The sequence below is a fragment of the Camelina sativa genome, chromosome 20, assembly GCF_030686135.1.
Source record: "Camelina sativa cultivar CO46 ecotype springtype chromosome 20, ASM3068613v1".
NCBI lineage: Eukaryota > Viridiplantae > Streptophyta > Magnoliopsida > Brassicales > Brassicaceae > Camelina > Camelina sativa.
The window spans coordinates 28,657,825-28,677,342 of record NC_141899.1 but is presented as its reverse complement, the minus strand read 5'-3'; the positions used below and the strand labels follow the sequence as shown (position 1 = coordinate 28,677,342).

General features: G+C 35.9%; 2 protein-coding genes and 1 long non-coding RNA gene across 3 annotated transcripts; 2 read left to right on the top strand and 1 right to left on the bottom strand.

The window, feature by feature from the left end:
• Positions 1–500: 500 nt before the first annotated feature.
• LOC147919517 (malate dehydrogenase 2, cytoplasmic) lies at positions 501–2,941 on the bottom strand. The gene is made up of 7 exons (XM_087506642.1): positions 2,687–2,941; positions 2,081–2,239; positions 1,799–1,974; positions 1,406–1,683; positions 1,187–1,322; positions 986–1,097; positions 501–784 (listed from the first exon to the last, which is right to left on the bottom strand). The coding sequence occupies exons 1-7, from the start codon at positions 2,727–2,729 to the stop codon at positions 690–692; spliced, it is 999 nt and encodes a 332-aa protein (XP_087362768.1). The 5' UTR covers positions 2,730–2,941; the 3' UTR covers positions 501–689.
• A 460-nt stretch (positions 2,942–3,401) lies between these two features.
• LOC104771479 (casein kinase 1-like protein 8) lies at positions 3,402–7,345 on the top strand. Its single transcript, XM_010496010.3, has 14 exons — positions 3,402–4,198; positions 4,292–4,332; positions 4,433–4,502; positions 4,580–4,728; positions 4,817–4,912; positions 5,026–5,096; positions 5,223–5,284; positions 5,418–5,481; positions 5,576–5,660; positions 5,784–5,910; positions 6,011–6,096; positions 6,198–6,261; positions 6,650–6,801; positions 6,888–7,345. The coding sequence occupies exons 1-14, from the start codon at positions 4,123–4,125 to the stop codon at positions 7,185–7,187; spliced, it is 1,443 nt and encodes a 480-aa protein (XP_010494312.1). The 5' UTR covers positions 3,402–4,122; the 3' UTR covers positions 7,188–7,345.
• A 2,326-nt stretch (positions 7,346–9,671) lies between these two features.
• LOC104771478 (uncharacterized) lies at positions 9,672–10,895 on the top strand. Its single transcript, XR_764832.3, has 2 exons — positions 9,672–9,864; positions 10,100–10,895. It is a non-coding gene; the product is annotated as an uncharacterized LOC104771478 (long non-coding RNA).
• The last annotated feature ends 8,623 nt before the right edge of the window (positions 10,896–19,518 follow it).

The following is a 19,518-nucleotide window of genomic DNA, read 5'->3' as shown; positions in this document are numbered from 1 at the left end:
AGATCTTTAATTTTCACAAAACATCTATTCTTGTATCTTTCATGAGTCAAAAAAAAAAAAAAAAAAAACCCTGGTCCTATGCCCCGCCTCCAGCAGCTTACCCGTACCCACAGCAACCTGGTCCTGGATCAAGACCTGCACCATCTCCAACCGCGGTCTCTGCTCCATCACCTGACTCTGCACCTGCTGGGTCTGCAGGAGCACCTTCAGGATCCTCCCAACAACCTCCTGCTGCTGCTTCGACTGCAACTGGTTCGTCTGAATAGAGAAGAATTCTTGTTTAAAATGTACTGTACTGCAAGTTTTCCCGTTACCGCTCGGAAGGATTTTGTACTCTGTATGAATCATTTTCTGCTGCTTCTTTAGTTTTCAACTTTTGAAATATATTGATTCCCGTATCGGTTCTTCACGAAAGTATCATTTATAGAGAAAAAAAAAAAAAAAAACTACATTTTATAAATCGAGTTTTTTTTTTCTCGTAACGTAAGAGAAACCAAATCTGAAACCGAAAGAGATCAATCAACGATCAAAATGCTTGTTTATTATATGGTCAGCAAATCTGCGCTGACACATCGGAAATTAAGAGAACTAAAACCTCAAGAGAGGTTATTAAACGCTCTTTTTATAACAAAAGTTCTTTATTTTAGATAGTGCTCTCATTTGATTAAACCAGCTGAGAAAAAAACGGTTTACGAGAGGCAAGAGTAAGCGAGGTCCTTCTCTTCCTTCAACTCCTCTGCTGTCAAATCCATCTTCTTCCTTGATACTTCATCAATTGGTAAACCTGTGATCAGCAACAACACACATCAGAATAAACTATAAACCAGCATCTCTAGCTCTCTATGAACTAATCATTGCAACGAGGACCAGCTTTGCACTCTTAGGATTCTAGGTGGACAATCGAGTTTACGGTTCAGTACACAGGTCCTCTAAAACATTGTGTTTTACTTATGGTAACTATATGGTTTCGAGAAAATATGTTTACCTTGAACAATGGTCCACTCTCCATTACGGCAGGTTACGGGGAAAGAGTAGATAAGTCCAGACGGAACGTTGTACGATCCATCTGAATATACGCCCATTGAAACAAATGTGCCCTGAGAAATCAAATCAGAGAATATTTTAGTTTTATTTACTACACAAAACAATCAACTGATTCTAAAATTGAATAGTAGGAATGACAGACCTCGGGAGTTCCAACTACCCAATCACGAATATGATCACAAGCAGAGCTAGCTGCAGAGAGCGCACTAGACAGCTTCCTGGCCTTGATAATGGCAGCTCCACGTTGTTGAACGGTGCTGATGAACTCTCCATTCAACCTACAACATTAACCTCTAACATATGTGAGCATTGCATAGAAAGAAACTAGATGGAGATATTATGAGGTTTTAAATATTTGTACCACTCGTCGTTCTTGACTAGCTCACGCACTGGCTTCTCTCCAGAAGAAGTCTTGACGGTAGCATGGTTGACATCTGGGTATTGGGTTGATGAGTGGTTTCCCCAGATAATCACGTTCTTGACATCAGACACTGGCACGCTTAACCTCTCAGAGACCTGTCCCAATGCCCTGTTGTGGTCAAGCCTGGTCAAGCAAGTAATGTTCTTCTCTGGGATCGAAGGTGCAAATTCTTTCAAGATTAAGGCATTGGTGTTTGCAGGGTTTGCAACAACCAGAACCTACGAAATGCAGAGAGTTGTCTTAGACTAGATTCTTAGGGAGAATATGAAAGATCATCTTGCTACATTTCTGCAAAATGGCTAAAAAATAAATGATTCATAGACGACTTCTAACCTTGCAGTTTGGTGCAGCATGCTTCTCCAAGGCAGCAGCTTGAGACTTGTAAATGGAAACGTTCTTGGACATGACATCCTTCCTCTCCATTCCTTCCTTCCTTGGGAATCCACCAACCATGACAGCAACATTGACACCAGTACAACCCTCAACAGCATCAGTTGTAGCCACCACACCTGCCACCAAAAAAACGCCAACATCATATTCTAGTCTCCAGCAGCAAACCATATCTAATCCACAGTCATATATGTTCATACAACTTTGTTTGATAACTCAAATTACCTTTCAAAAGTGGGAAAGCAGCATCGATCAACTCCATCTTCACACCGTTCAAAGCTTCTGCTGCTGGAGGGATATCAAGCATGTGGAGGATCACAGGCTGGTCTGCACCAAGCATTATCCCCCTTGCAATCATAGGGACAAGAGCATATCCAATTTGTCCTGCACAACCGTACAATCACACACTTAAACATAATCTACACACAAAACTATATATCGCTAAACTAAGCTTGCAAAATCATGAGAAAACAACCCCAAAATGACAATACAACAATCCAAACACATTTTGAAGATGATCTACACACAAATTTACCAATCAATCGCTAAATACAGGTTCCAAATCAGAAATAAATCATATAAATCTTCATATATTCATCGAAATCGATAGTTAGATCTCACATGCAGCAGGATTCACTCAGAACTATACTTTTCAAAAGCGAAACTAAGATCCAATAAATTTTCCCAGCTCAGATCTCGCTACCGACTCTAAACTACGAACCATCGAATCGAGTAAAATTTTCAGATTAAGCAAAACTTGGAACTACGTAAAGATCTGACGATATACGAATCAATAAACAGAGATCCGATCCCAGAGAGATATGAAATTACCTGCAGCTCCGGTAACAAGAACACGAACTGGTTCCTTCGCCATCGTATCGAGATCGAAAAATAATCGCCGGAAAGAAAAAAAAAAAAAAAAGTAGAAGAGATTGTGATTTGATGAGTGAGAGCGTGAAGAAGGTATGAAGCTTGCTTGTGTTGTGTGGTTTATTTATCGGGTGGTGAAAAGAAGAAGCTCAGATCCATGCTGTGATCCCCACGTCATCAGATGTAATCGAATATGCTAGAAATGAAAGTATCCATTTCTGGACTTTTTAATGGGCCGAACCTTCTTACAAGAAGCCCAATTAGTTAAGCCCATGTACAGTTTATTTAGGCGAGTTAATTAATCATACCGACTAATTTGGTTAAAGGCCCGAATTGTGTTTACTTTATCTTGTTTTAAATATACATTTTTTTTTTCTTCAAGTGGTGGTGTCTGAATATTTTAAAACCAATGTTCTTCTAGCTGTCTTTGTAGAAAATGCATGTCATTATATGTTTGACACTGTTATAGAAGAAAAGGTCTAAAACCAAAAATTAATATAATATAACTTTCATAAAAAAAAAAAGAAGAGAAATCCAGAATAAGCAGAAAAAATGAATTAATCAAATATAAATGGTACAGAGCAACTTTTTGTTTTTATAAAGATGCTACAGAAGATAACATTAAAGCCCAACTAATTTTATGCTATTAACATATGGTTTTTTATATGGTGACGTTACTTGTTATTGAATTAAATTAAATTCTAATTAAATGACGAATAAAGCAAATTTGGAGAGAAAAAAACAAAAAAAAAAAGTTGTAAAAATTAGGGATAAGCAAAAAAAAATAAAAAAAAATCCGTTCTCGTGAGATTTCTTTCTCAGTTTTCTTTTAACGTTTGGTTTCGTCTCTAATTCGTTATCTTCCCCTCCCTACGAAAAAAAATCAGGAAAATACTGAATCAAGCTGTCTCGTAGTAGTCTATATAGATCAGACGATAATCGAATCCAAAGACCTAATCTTTTTTTTTTTTGGTTGTTTGGTCTGACTCTGATTTCGTCGGTCTCTTTGTTCTTTTCGCCTATTTCTTTTATAAGTGTCTTCGGTTTCATTTTTTGTATATTGTGTAACCTGATCTGAAGCTTTTGTCAGAGAAGTTGTCAGATGACGATGTTGGTCAATGGGTAATTTTTAGTTTTGGGTAAAGGCAGAAGCTCTAAGGTCTTTTCATTTAGATTATTACTTCGATTCAGCGATTTGATGTTGATTTTGGTGATTCGGTTGAGGAATAATTGAAGGGTTTCGTAGTGGAATTGAATTGGGGATCTTTGAATTCGATCAGGCTTATAGGGAGCTAGGGAACAGGAGTTGAGATCTGGGGTCAACTTTGGGTTTTTCTTGGGGTTAGTGTTTAAGAGATCGAAGAAAGAAGGAGACTTGTTGTGATTTTTGGAGAACGATGGATCGTGTTGTTGGTGGCAAGTATAAGCTTGGACGTAAACTTGGAAGTGGATCATTCGGTGAACTTTTTCTAGGTAATTTTTTTTTTTGATTAAGGTTTCTTTCTTGTTTAGTTGTTTCCTTTTGGTAATTCCAAGTTTTGATTTAGTGACTTGTTTTGCTATCAGGGGTGAATGTGCAAACTGGTGAAGAAGTGGCTGTGAAGCTTGTAAGTTCACAACATTGTGATCATTGTCCCTTTTGCGATTCGAAAACTCTGGTTGTATTTGACACAATGTATAAACTCATTATTTATCAATTTTTTGCAGGAACCTGCGCGGGCTAGGCATCCTCAACTTCATTATGAGTCAAAGCTCTATATGCTTCTTCAAGGAGGAAGTAAGTTTCGCCTTTCTTCGTTTTTGAAACCTTGGGTTATCCTTCTTTTATTGATCTTTACGCTTGTTTTCTTGAAGCTGGGATTCCGCACCTAAAATGGTATGGGGTTGAGGGTGAATTCAACTGCATGGTGATTGACCTTTTGGGTCCGAGCATGGAGGATTTATTTAATTATTGCAGTCGGAGGTTCAATCTAAAGACAGTTCTAATGCTCGCTGATCAGATGGTATGAGAATTCTCTTCTTAAAACTTATAATACTTTTTGAGTTATTACATTTGCTTTACTTGTTTATCCTTGTTTCTATTTACTTCAGATAAATAGAGTTGAGTATATGCATGTCCGGGGATTTCTTCATCGTGACATTAAGCCAGATAACTTTTTGATGGGTCTTGGACGCAAAGCAAACCAGGTGAGTTGTTATGGTAGGCAACTTTTTTATTGTATGACATACTCTTTTGCTACTACATCAAGTGACATATGTTTGCATTGGTTCTCTGGTATTTTCTGTTTGTTCTTGTGTAGGTCTACATCATTGACTACGGACTTGCGAAAAAGTACAGAGATCTTCAAACTCATAGGCACATTCCCTACAGGTACATATTCTTTTTTTCCTTGTTGAAAAAGTTTTGCACAGGTTAAATTTCTTTAAGTGTTAAAGAAAGATTGGAAATATGTTCGCTTTATGCCTTTCACATCTCTAATCGAGAGTTACTTCTTAGGGAAAACAAGAATCTAACTGGAACAGCTAGATATGCAAGTGTTAACACTCATCTTGGAATTGGTGAGTATTGCTTACTTTTTATATTCATTAATATAAGCTTTTCCTTCTTTCCTTTTCCTATCATGTATGTGTACACTTTGACATTCTATACTTCCATTCAATTCCAAATTCTAAATTGAGATCTCTGACACAGAGCAAAGTAGGAGGGACGATCTGGAATCTCTTGGTTACGTGCTTATGTATTTTCTTCGAGGAAGGTATAGATACATGCTTTTACTTCACCCATTATTTTGGAATATACTTCCATTTTTTTTTTTCCATTTTTCCCTTACCCTCAGTCTCTCTTGCTAGTCTTCCTTGGCAAGGCCTTCGTGCGGGTACCAAAAAGCAGAAGTATGACAAGATCAGTGAAAAGAAAAGACTTACACCTGTAGAGGTACCAATTCTTAATCGATTTTTCAACTATATCAGGAAACCTGTCTTGAAGCTAGCAAAAGCCTTTATTTACCAAAATATCGCATTCATAGATACAATTTAAAAATGAAATGTCCACTGACAGGTTCTCTGTAAATCCTTTCCACCTGAGTTCACATCATACTTCCTCTATGTGCGATCATTGCGGTTTGAAGACAAACCTGATTATCCATACCTAAAGAGGCTATTCAGGGATCTCTTCATTCGAGAAGGTTGGGAAAAGTCCATTTTCTTTTATTTTGCTGTAGTTTATGCTCGAATAATTTCACGTAAAAAAACCTCAAAATTTTTATTAATGTTGAATATTTACAGGTTATCAGTTTGACTATGTATTTGATTGGACAATCTTGAAGTATCCACAGTTCAGTTCCGGCTCCAGCTCGAGCTCCAAACCAAGAGTAAGTAACATCTGTTTTTTCTTTTCCTTCGGAATTTCGTTGTAAAGAGTTCTTTTGGAACGTATTATCAAATTCCCACGTTTGTCTCTGTGTTCCAACAGTCAAGTCTGAGACCAGCTTTGAATCCTCCAGTACCAACTGCCGAAAGACCAGATAGACCTTCAGGTAAGCCTTAAACAGTATAACCCGTATCTTTAGTAAACACTTGCCTAATTATGTGTGTATCTTCTCGTGGCTGTTTCTGCTGTCTTGCTCGATCAAGCAGTTTCCCTTTTTGGTTACTTGCAATGCTTTGTGGCCACCTAGGAGACAATTAGGTTCTGTTTTTTTTTTTTTTTTTTTGCTTTATTTCATCTTCTGAAGAAATGTTCGTCATTTTATATGAATATCGTAAGTTGGCCATTTAGAGCTATTCGTCGGTTGATTTTCTGTCAACTGACTTAGTCAGAAACGCATCACGTTCCCTACTCATACTTTGCTGTTTGAACAAAACTGGACATAGTAAACCCATGTATAAGGTTGAATGGTTGTATTTGTGTCTCTCTATATACAGCTGGAGCTGGGAACGACAGTCGCGATAGATTTTCGGGTGCCTTAGAGGCATATGCTAGAAGAAATGGCTCAGGAAGTGGCGCGGTTCAAACTGATCGATCTAGACCAAGAACCTCAGAGAATGTATTAGCATCATCAAAGGATACAACACCGGTGAGTCATCTTAAAACATCAAAATCTTCTTCTATATTAGCTATTAAAATCCTGTCTTTAAACTCGTTCTTGACTAAAAAAACCAGCAAAACTATGAGAGAGTCGAAAGACCAATCTCTTCAACAAGACACGCAAGTTCTTCAAGAAAAGCTGTTGTCTCGAGCGTTCGAGCCACTTCTTCAGCTGATTTCACAGAGAACCGCTCGAGCAGAGTCATCCCAAACAATGGCCGTTCCTCAACAGCTCAAAGGACTCAGCTTGTTCCTGACCCGACCTCTAGACCATCGTCTTCTTCTTTTGCCCGAGCTGCGCCGTCGAGGACTGCTCGTGATATCACGCTCCAGAGCTTTGAGCTACTCACCATAGGGAATGGGAAGAGGAAGTGAGAGGCTTTACGGTGCTGAGTGAGTGGAGGAAACTGTGACATGTTATGGATATACTTTGCTTTTATTTCGCAAAATTATCGGTTTCCTAATTTAAGGAATAAATCGTACATCATTTGATTACAAATTATATGTGAAAGTATATGGTTTTAACTCGTTAATCTCTTAGCTAATTTAAACCCGACCCTGACAGCAAACTGGAAGATCTTCCGGGTCACTGGTCCGACCGCGTGTCAACAATTCATTGAATTTCAATATATAGTATACAATTCACGGAATTTCAGTAAATATACTTTGTTTTGATATTCAACACTTGCAATATTCACCTGGTTAGCTGGGGTTTTCTGGTTTCATTCGAATCTTTTAAAGTCCAGTTTGCAAGTGTAATCCGGATCGGGATACCTGCCGTCGGCAGGCTGCCGATTGGCGGTTCAATTAGTATGATCGGCTGGTCTGATCTGGATTTCTAAATATTGCTCTTAACTTAAATAAGTTAAATTCTATGTGTATACCATGCAATTATAATTTAAATAGTCTGACAAAAAAAAAAAATCAATTTACACAAATATAGTAAAAATTTTACAAACTATATAATGTATTTAAATTAAATATAATTGTTATTCTTTGTATTCTTTAATTTTATCAATTAGATTAAAAGATTTAGCAAAATGCATATCATTACTCCAACAAACATAAACAAACTCTTAGAGCTATAATTTTTTTTATAAAATCTAAGAACATGTGTATCTATTGTTTTGTCAAAAAAAAAAGTGTATCTATGGTCTCTCAACAAATACTAAAAATATATATTATTATGTTATATAAAGATAAACTTTATTATTATTGTATTAAATGAGTCTTTTAAATATAGTCTCAATTTTTAAAAGGTACATTAAATATAATAATATTATATTTTTTTTATATTATTTGTTAAGAGACTATAGATGCAAATGCTTTTAGAGGGGGGTATTCAACTGATATTTTAAAAGATTCTAGAGTATTCTTAAAATCACTTGTTATTCAATTGATGATTTTTAAAAATCCTGTGTTATTCAACTTGAATTTATGTAAAATCATTTAAAATAGTCTAAAATCTCTTGTTATTCAATCAGTTATTTATAAAACTTACTTGAAATATATTGTTGTTCAAAATATCACAACTTTTTAAAAAGTGAGATTTTGAATGATTCTACAAGACTTATTTTTTGTTTTCTAGTTAAAAAATATCATCTCAAAATCATATCTTTTGAGGTAGAATTTTAAAGGATTCATAAAAAAAAATCTACGCCAGCTCTAAGCCAAAAATCACCGACGATCACCGGCCACCTCACCTTCTCCACCAGTGAACCTGAAGCTTTGTCTCTTCCTGTGAATCAGACCACCACCATCTCTATTCGGCTCTTTTCCCTCTTAGTTGTCAATTTCTGGAATTGGTATTTTGTATCTTATCAGTTTCTCAAATAAAAAATTAATTAAATAATGAGTGAGGATGAATCTTCTGAGCATATGAGCGAGGAGGGGATGTTTTATTGCAGTCTGTGTGAAGTTGAGGTGCGGGGAATACATCTAGACACAAGCTTATCTTATATTTTATCTTGTGATTAGCTTTACAATTTCCTTTTTTCACGATTATATATCAAGATAGCTTTACATATTTTTCTGGACTAATTATTATATTCCTTTTGTAAGTGTTCAAATACAGCAAGCCTTGCAGGGTTTGTGACAATATGTTAAAATCACCCAAAGTTTAACAATCAAAACTCATACAATCCATTTCATTTCCTTTTAAAAAATATAAAAACTCTAAAACACAACTAAATCTCCTAAAACCTCGCATAAATTTTTCAGAATCCTAAAATGTTAAAATCCTACCAAATCTTTTAAAATCTAAGTTGAATACCCCCTCTTTAATGATTTCGACCGATGAGGATCTGTTTGAGATATACTCCTCCTCTTTATGTGATGGATTCAAGCTTTACTCTCCGTTGTTTCTATGTCTCTTTGGATTTTGCTATTTTCAAGTCTTTGCTAGGAAATTCGGCCGCGTCAACCTGCACTTTTTGGTGGTCGGGTTTCTCATGATTGCGATATTTTGTTGGTTGACGGCGTTGTTTATGATATTTGTTGCACATGTCCCCTTCGTGTGGGTCGTCTTGTCTGATAGAGTTGATGGCATCAAGTGGTCTTTAATGATTGCTCATGCTTCCCTCATATAGATTTTAGGGCATCGCTACCTCACTACTTCAATCTAGTTTCTCACCATGACGATTTGGCTTGCCTTTGGAATCAATTTGCTTCATTTATATTGTTAACACCCACAAATTATGTCAAAATTCATTTGATTTTTAGCAAGAAATAATTTATTAACGATTAAAAAATATCATTGTATAAAAAAGAGTCCTAATATATATTGGCAGGGTCTAACGGGTTTGAAAGGGTTTACCACTAAACGGGCAAGGCCTTAACGGTTTGGGTCTTAATGGACAGGGTGGACCAAGTTTAACATCACTAGTGTCGATATTTTTCTTAAGGAATTTGATGAGCCTTTCCTCGATACATTTTTTTAATATGATCTTGTGCGCATGACCAAATCATTTCTTCGTTGGATCTGATGGGCGTCATGTCACGATAAGAGTGGTCACGCCGAGGATAACAAGCATGAACAATTGTTGTTGTTTAGGTGATTTGTTAAAAAAAAATTCAGAGCTTTCTCTCTCTTATCTCTCTCTTATCTCTCTCGCATCTTTTAGAGAGAGAAAGTTCTTTCAGATTAAAATCGAAATCTCTTTGATTTTAATTTTTTGTTGTAACATATTATCCAGCTTAGTCTGGATCTTCTCTCTCGTCTAAGTACGAGTTTTGTTTTAGCCGCTTTGGCTATTTTCTTTTATTTTATTCGTTTTCCCCTTTTGCAGAACAAAATCTCTTCAATTGATTCAAGTGAAGGAGACAAACGCCGAGAATGAAGATCAGAGGTTCAAAAGATCATCAACTGCTTGATTTCCTTGCAAGAAAGAATAAATCCTTCATACCATATGGTGCCATAATCGGCTTAGGATGAAGGTCTTTTTCTTTGTTTGTGAATCGGGATGATTGGAAACTTGATGGCTGGTGAAGACAGATTCAGAAGAGCGTGTTTTGCTGCTGGGTCTAAAGCCTCTTGCTGTGTCATCGGTTCCGGCGATTCAACCTTGTTGGTTTTTGGATCTCTCTTTATTCATGCCCGGAGAAATCTGCAAAAGGAGTTAAGGTGGTGATTCTGAAGAGTAGCTGATTTCAGAGAATCCATTATGGATTCGATCATAGGTCAGCCATGGTGGTGATGGCGGTGACGAGTCCAAGACGAGTCAGGACTGAGTCGGGGATGAGTCGGTGACGAGTTCAATGCGTCTTCCACCTCCCAACTTGCGTGACACACGTGGGTCTACACATGTCCATTTTTGGCCATCTGATTATCTTTGTAATTTATGTTTGTTGGACCACTAATGGGCTTTTATGTTGTTGGGTTTATGTTTCACACCACTGTATCTTTACCCAGTTTGGGGTTTTAATGAAATATGATTGTCGACAAAAAAAAAGGTGATTTGTTAAAATCTTATGTGTTTGTATGTGTTTGTAAGCATAGCAATGTAACACTCGTGAACCAGAAGGAGGGTTCGGAGTGGGTGTCGATTTAGTGTTAAATCGCCGGTTTGGTGGAAGTAAACCTAGGACTTTGTTTTTAAGGAGCAGAACTCGACACCACTTATTTTTTTAGCCATTTTTTTTCCAAAGGTTTGAAAAAAGAGAGAAGTTCATAGAGTGCTATATGAGTTCTGGGAGGTTTCTGAAGCTTTATTTGTCATTTTTGGTGAGTTTTAACCCCTGTTTAAAAAATTGTTAGGCGCTAGTCGGACAGTGAGCATGGGCCTAGCGATTAATTGGAAAATCGGATTTAAATCGTGGAGCAATCGGGGATTTTTATTGTACTTTTAGCTATATATTTTGATAAGTGTAGTGCAATTGTAAAAATATAGCCTAGTCTAGTGGTCGAGTAGTTAGTTAGTCACTTGCAGGTCTCAAGTTTGAGTTATGAATCAATCATTTTTGTTATTTTCCGTTTTAGGTTTAATGAATCTCAAAATTGCAAGAATGCCCTCGTCTTCTACCTCTAACATGCGGCTGAAAACCCTCTTTTTTTGCTGCCTCATTTTTCTTTTTTACGATTTAGGTTTTTTTTTTGTTTCTCTTGTGGGTTTTACTCAATTATTATAGATTTTCAACTCAACATCTGATTTCGAACTTTAAAACCTATAAAAAGTTAGTTATATTGATGGTCTCGATTTCTTGGCCGATTATACTCAAATCACAGCGGCTCCCGTCCGCCGAGCGCCTGTACGCCGATTAAGCGGCCGCGTTTTTGAATAGGTGTTCTAGCCATGGGAGTGGTGGTCTGGAGTGGTGAGTGGTTGTGAAGCTTGATGTGGTGCCTTGCTTTGTTGTGTTTGAATATATCTTCATGTTTGAGAGGTGAATGCATGATCATGGCTTATCTGAGCATGAGATCTCTGAGTTTTCTGTGTTTCTCTGCGATTTGGTGAATTGATTCCTTGCTTGTTGTGTTTATCGTGATTTCCATGACATTGTTTGGCTGTTTTGTTGTTCCCAAGCGAGTGGTGGCTTTGGAAGTCGAATTACGGTCGATGGCAGCGTCTGGAATCGAAGCTAGGGCATCAGTGTCGATTGACACCAGGAGGGTGTCAGTCGACACTAATCACAATGTTTTGCGAGTGATCGATGAGAGTGTCAGTCGACACGGGAGGTCTGTGTTGGTCGACAAAAGTCGAGTAAGCATCGGTCGACACTAGTACTCAGTAGACGGCTTACGTGTTCCTTTTTTTGATTGGTTTGATTATAACTTGATTGTGATTGTTGTTTGTTGCTTCAAGATCTTAATGCTTGTGTGTATAGCTAAGTAGATGAGAGGATTGCCTCATTAAGTATTTCTGGAAATACTTATGCATCTCTTTTGTGTTGAGGTGTAGGTAAATAAAAAGTGTGATCGTGGAATCAAGTGTGATCGATTGATTGATTGAGGTCTGTCTTCTTTTAGGTTGCTAAAGTCGGATCAATAGAATATTGTTAGGATGTCGGTTTATTGCTTATTAGTATTGTTGGTTTATGAATTGATTGTTATGGATATTTGGTTTATTGGTTATTGGATAATTGCTGGTTAATGTTTCGCTATTTCAGTTGTTGAATTGATTGTGGTTAGGTTAATAGTGAGTATGAGATCACTGGTTAATTACTTTGTGAAAAAACGGGACGGGTTGTTTTAATCAAAAACCATATTAGTAGTGTATATGTAGATAAGTTTTCGTAGTCATGTGTTTAAATCTTTATTTTTATTTGTTTCATAATATCAAATTTTTAATTGTCTTTGATGGTTGTATTGTATTTTTGGAGGTCAAGTCTATATTTGCAATAATTGCACTGTTTATATGTTTACCAAAAAAAAAAAAACTTGTTCAAATATCATGGATGCTGGAGAGTAATTTTTATTTAGGAAGGATATCTCTTCTATATATTATGCATTTTTTATTCTTGATAGACTTATTTACAAATCTTATTCGATAAGCATTTCATATTTTTATTAGGCTTACAGATCTCTCTAGATACACAACATCACATTTTATTATTAGGTTGTACCGTAGCAAACTTTCCAGACACATATTTTGGTTTACGATGGGACTTTTCTGAGATTTTCATATACCATTTTAGGGTATTATTGGATTATAAACTTAAATGTATCTTGAACCATTGAAAAGACCATATGTTGAAATTAATATAATGATTACTCCAAAGAGAAACATTTCATATATTTGATAAACCAATTCAAAGATAAGATCTACAACAAATCCTGGCCTTAATGCCCTATTTTGTTCTAGTTAACTTTTTATTCATTTAGAAGAACTAAAAAAAGAGTATTGGATTTTTTTAAAGCTTTAAATCAAGATCCACAAAATCCTCATCGTCGTCTATGACAATAGTCTCCGGCCACTCTCGCTCCAACTGCTCGATAAGGAGTAAAGTGCGCACATTTTTCTCTCTTGAATTATCTTCTTCCATGATATGTGGCTGCAATTGCGGTTGCCGCTGAGGTTGTGTTTGCGGTTGTCGATGACGCTGAGGATGAGGTTGAGATTGCAACTGAAGAAATTGTGATTCCAATTGTCGTTGCACATGATGACCAACAACAAAATTGGTATCATTGTTATTAGTCATGGGCACAATTTGGAAATTAGGTGTCTCAGTTGCAGCAGTCGCGGGATAAAACGCGTTTTGGAACCTCATTGGTTGATTGTAAGAATTATTGTGGTAATTAGGGAGTTGACCAAAATTATGGTTGACGTTGGAATTGGGATGAAAAAAGGGTACAAACTGTTGTCTCCTTGAAAGAGAAACATCATCATCGATTTCATTGGTGTGAAATGATTGGCAGTGTGAGAAAAGTTCTCGATGGGTTAGAAAGATTTCTCTGCACGTAAGACATTGAAGTTCATGATTTTGTTTCACAAACTTCATTGTTTTCACAAGATGAATAGAAATATGATAATAAAGAGATTGAAAGACAATGTGAAGTAAGAAAAACGGGAGACCACATATATATAGATGGAGTGCGCACATATTGAAATTAAATAAATATATTAAATATAAAATAATGAATATTTGAATTAATAAATATTAAAATTTCTGGTAAAAACAAAAATTTCTTTCCAAGTTTGACTATATATATTTCTATTAGTCGTGTTAATTGATTTTGTATCTATATTGGTGCATATATTTATATATTTATGTTAAGAAAATTAAACCTAAATTAACTAGATTTTATATTATAACATTAAATATAAAAGGACACGACTATGAAAAATATATTAAAAATTGATTATTAAAGATTTTAAAATTACTTATTATTGTATTTGGAATAAAATTATGTGGTAAGTTAACTTCTTCTTATATTGACCAGGAACATGTAAAACAAGAAAAAAAAATTCAGTCAATGTGATAAAATTCTAATAATATTAACTAAAGTTGAGATATTTAAAATCCCAATCAAGTATTTTTTTACTAACAAATATATGGGGGATTATACATGAGATTGACAAAACTCAATCTATAACTCAATCTTCACCACACGGGATAACACGACTTGCTGTAATCGAACCTGGTTGGATAAACCGAAGAAATGGACCGTTAACCACTTGAGTAACAACATAGTCCCAACTAACTTTAGCTTTTTGTTTAGTTGCAATATTCATATTTAAATTTAGGCAATTGTAACGTGTTAAAAAGTTTTACCTATTCTTAAACCGTAAGTTGTTGGGCATAATATTAACGATATAAATAATAATAGATAAAGTCTATTATAAATATGATAATTCTATATATATAAAAATTTATATATTATCTAGAAAATTACATCGATACGGGCCATAACGACAAGCGTTGAGCCAATACACGACAAATATCGAGTCTATACGGATCGTACGACAAACACAAGCCAATACAGGCTGCAACTGGACTTTGGACCGACTCTGATTTGTTATGACATTATCAAGAATATATTTGACTTAACTTCATGGAGAAAATATTTGTAACGACGTTATCTCATGAATAGACGGTTACTTGAATCCAAGTCACATGAGGATTAGGGTTGACAAGATTTCTCTAAAAAAAGGTAGCTACCTCATTGTAATACGACACGAAATCAAGAAAAAAGACAAGATACTTTATGAAACGACAAGAACCACATCTCAATTCTAAACGCGGCTAGAGTTTATAGATTGACTGGCTGCGCTTGATTTTTGTACTTTGCAATCGATACTTTGATAAATAAAAATATCATTTGAATGTTTATTTCTCATTTTATTTATACTCTAAACGAATCGATTACTTTTGTCCAAACAATTGGCGCTAGAGAGAGGGGCTAGAGTAAGCTATGTGAAATGATGGGAAACGGAGGTGATACGACTAACATCGATGCAAATGTTGCAGCTCAGCTTGAAGCCTTGACTACTAAGCTAAATGATGTTGTGTATAAGCTTGCACACCGATAACGCAAAGCTACAGAAGGAGAACGCTTCGTTGGTACTGGAAGAGTGTATATTGAAGCAAGTTATAGATTTCACGGCGTGCAAAAAAATCTGATGCAAAATCTTAACGAGATACCCACAAAGGGGAACAATGAAAGCTTCTCGGGACTCGAGCTGTCGAGCACAAACAATTCCCTCACTTGAAAGCAATCTTAAATAAAAGTTTTGGAGAGATGGAAGCAATGATCATCTGACTACCTGGCATAGCCTAACCAATCCAGAAGAGTAATTTACACTCCTATGCTGACACTCTTTTCTGATGAAATCTCGCTCACTGAGATTCCAAGGAAATCCACGTTCCCAACCATTAAGATGTATGATGGAACATCCGACCCGGATAACCATGACAGCCATTCAAAGGCAATATCAATAAGCTACCATGTGTAAAGGATTTGGCTCAAGACTTATGGGGACATCACTTCAATGGTTTATCAACTTGCCAAATGGTTCAATAAATTTCTTTGCGTCATTGACGGATTTTTTTGTGGAACAATTCGCAAGTAGCAGGAATCTAGAGACATCAACGACATCAAAATTTAAACGAAACTGAAAGTGAGCAGAGCAAATCGTCAACATGACAAAGATGTCAACGACGTCTCAATTTTTACGGCTTGGTGTTATCAGATTTTTTTTTTTAAATTAGAAGTTATTGTTCATTTTTTTTTTTAATTTTGCTTCTTTTCTAACATTGATAGATTCTTTCAATAAAAGTTTTAGCTTTAAAAATAGTAGAAACTAAAATATTATAACTAATTAATTCTCATGTAAGCATACTTCGCAAACCTGATAGCTATGGGCTCATGATGAAACAAGTAGGAAAATGCTTACCCATGAGGAAGCAAACCCTAATGAATCGACAGGTTTAAAAAGTTTATGAGCTCTTACCTATCACAAAAGTATTTTTCAACATGATAGTCGCTTGCAATATTTTTGTGACGAAGCACTCATTGGAGAAAACTGTTAACGAGATGCTGGTCACTAAAATTTTCTTTACTCTGGTATCCACATGCTAGTTGGGTACGAGATGGAAAAGCATGACAACGAAACACTGGTAACAAGGATCTTATAGTTAGACACTTGATGTACAAATCTTCAAGATGGTCTATACTAAAACTTAGAATTCATGTCATGAACATGAGCTATAAACATGTCATAAGACAAAAATCACGCCATGCGATGCGGAACTTGTCACGATACAAGTTAAAAAAGTCTTACAACGCATGACACAATCCTGAAGTTGTTCACTGTATATAGTAATAACGCCATTGATTCGGGAACACATGAACGATAGGCTCACTATGAATATTGGATAATCACCTAAAAGAGAAATACTTGCTGCAATTGCTTGTTAGAGAGACGATGCAATGGCAATTTAACGAATCTAGTATCCACCTAATGGTTGGGTACAAGATACATGAACTTGACAGAAAATAATTGCTAACAATATTCTTTCACTAAAGCGATTGAGGCATAACTCTGCTAACGAGACGCTCTCTAAAAGATGGTGCACTCGATACAATAATCATCGAGTTGCTCCATAATGAAATATAACTAGTTTCATTAGCACGTGACGAAAATTCTATCATGTTACATGAGTTGTACCATTGAAAAAGACTTTAATTCGTTATGAGCGTGAGGGCCAATTGGTCACATCGTGAAAATGAGACGAAAATTGGGTCGCAAAATATGGACCATGTCACTAGTATGACATCAAAATTGGTGTAAAGGACACGACTCTGACAAGAGATCGGTGACGAGACGATAGTTGCGTCACAGTCTCCATATACAATTCACCCTTACTAATAGATCGCAACATCTTCGTTGTGCACCAAAACCGTCACCCCCTACGGTGTGAGCCCACTCGACTCCACACTCGTTTGGGTTCGGCTCTGATACCACTTGTCACGCCCCGAGCGTCATCTTGCTTAGTGGATCCCATGTTCAATCCTGGCCCATGGGTCCACCCATATCCGACGGTCAGTTTGATACATCCGAGAGGCTTTAAAGACTTGTTACCATCCATACAAATCACCACATGATCTTTACCTGTGTTTTGTCCTCATATACACAGTTAAGACAATCACTTTCCGGAAAGTCACCCATTCTAAAACTACTCCAGCTCAAGCACGGTTAACTCTGAAGTTCTCTTAGGACTCTTGACCAAAAATATAAGTGCACTTTTTTGACATAAGTGGCCAAATAAATTCTTTTAAACCTCTCCGCAAACCGGAGTGTCACAAACATAGTCATTGTTGAGTCAGTGTGGAAACAATTCAAGTAATTGGATATGACAACATTATCATTGTTGAGTCAATGTGGAACCAATTCAACTAATTGGCTATGACAATATTGTCACTGTAGAGCCAATGTTGAGTCAATGCGGAGCAAATTTGCTAAATTGGCTATGAAAAAATTGTCAATGTAGAGCCATTGCGGAACAAACTCGCTAAATTGGCTATGACAAAATTTTCAATATGTAACCAATTCAATAAATTGGTGATGACAAAATATTTTCACGACTTAAAACCATGTCATGGAACGTGAACCTTGTAACAATGCAAGATTAAAATACTCACGTGACAAAATTGCGTCATGCAACGTGAATTTTGTCATAATCGTACGGTTGTCACGATGCAAAATATTTTTGTGGGGCAATCGTTGTCATGACATAACATTTTCACGATGCAACATCTTGTCACGAGGCAATCATACTCTTAACAAAGAAAAAAAATAAATATTCTTTTTTAAAAAATCGACATGACGCTGAACATCTTCAAGATGTAGCATCTTCACGACGGGGAACGCCTTCATGATAGAAAACATCATCACGTTGCAAAAGTTGACACAATGGAATCATGATGCAAAACGTCGTCGTGATGCAAAAAGTCGTCATGATACAAAATGCCTTCAAGTCATCACGATACGAAATGCCTTCATGACGTAAAACGTCGTCAAGATACAAAACACCTTCACAATGTATAAAGTCGTCACGATGCAACACTGTTTCACAATGTTATGAGCTTGCCATGGGATAAACATCGTTCCAAGACTACAAAACTACAAGATCACGATGTGCATCATGACATCGTTAATATAAGGCAACAAATGAATCAACATGGACTTAAAGTAATATGGCCAAAAATCAAGTACGAGAAAACGTCTTCGTTTAAAGTTATGCCTTGAATTATACAAATGTTTATCTTTTACATTTATGGTTTATTAAAGTGATACCATTTGTCTATATTATTCTCTAAATTCTTAATATGAAAATAGAGAGTGGAGGGCAATTGGTTGGACATAATTTTAACCATATAAATTATAATAGATAAAATCTATTGTAAATATGATAATTTTATATATAAGAAAATAATATATTCTTTAGACATCGATATGGGCTGTAATGATAGGCATCAAACCAATACAGGCCGACACGATAAACATCGAACCAGTACATACCGTAACGGTAAACATCGAGCCAATAAAGACTGTACATGGACTTTTGGACCGACTCTAATTTTTATGACATTATCAAGAAGATATTTGACTCAATCTCGTGGAGAGAATATTTTTAACGACCTTATCTCATGAAGAGGCAGTTATTCGAATCCAAGTCCAATGAGGATTATGGTTGGCAATATTTCTCTATAAAAAGGGAACTACCTCATCATAATACGACACAAAAACGAGAACAAAGACAAGATACTTTACGAAACAACAAGACGCATGACTCAACTCTAAAACGCGGCTAGGATTTATAGATTGACTTGTTGTGCTTGATTCTTGTACTTTGCAATCAATTCTTTGATTAATAAAAATATCATTCAACTATTTCTTTCTCGTTGTCCGTAGAATCTAAACGAATCAATTATTTTTGCCCAAACACAAGTGTACAATTACAGTCACTCAGTACTACTTAAGGATCAAATCCACAAGAACCAAAACAGGCACACGAAATAATATATATATCAGATTAAGATAGAATAACAAAAGGAGTCACATGTACTCAAGGGGATTTTGCAAGAAAATAAAATAAAGTAGGAATATACAAGAACTTATAGAGCGTAGGAAAATTATCAGGAGGTTATAAGAGAAGCATATAAGTTCGATTATGAGATTGATAGTACTTGAACTTGAATTATTTTATGTAAAACTACCATATACTATTGTAGCGTTAATTTCTATGAAAGTAATTACTTAAAGAG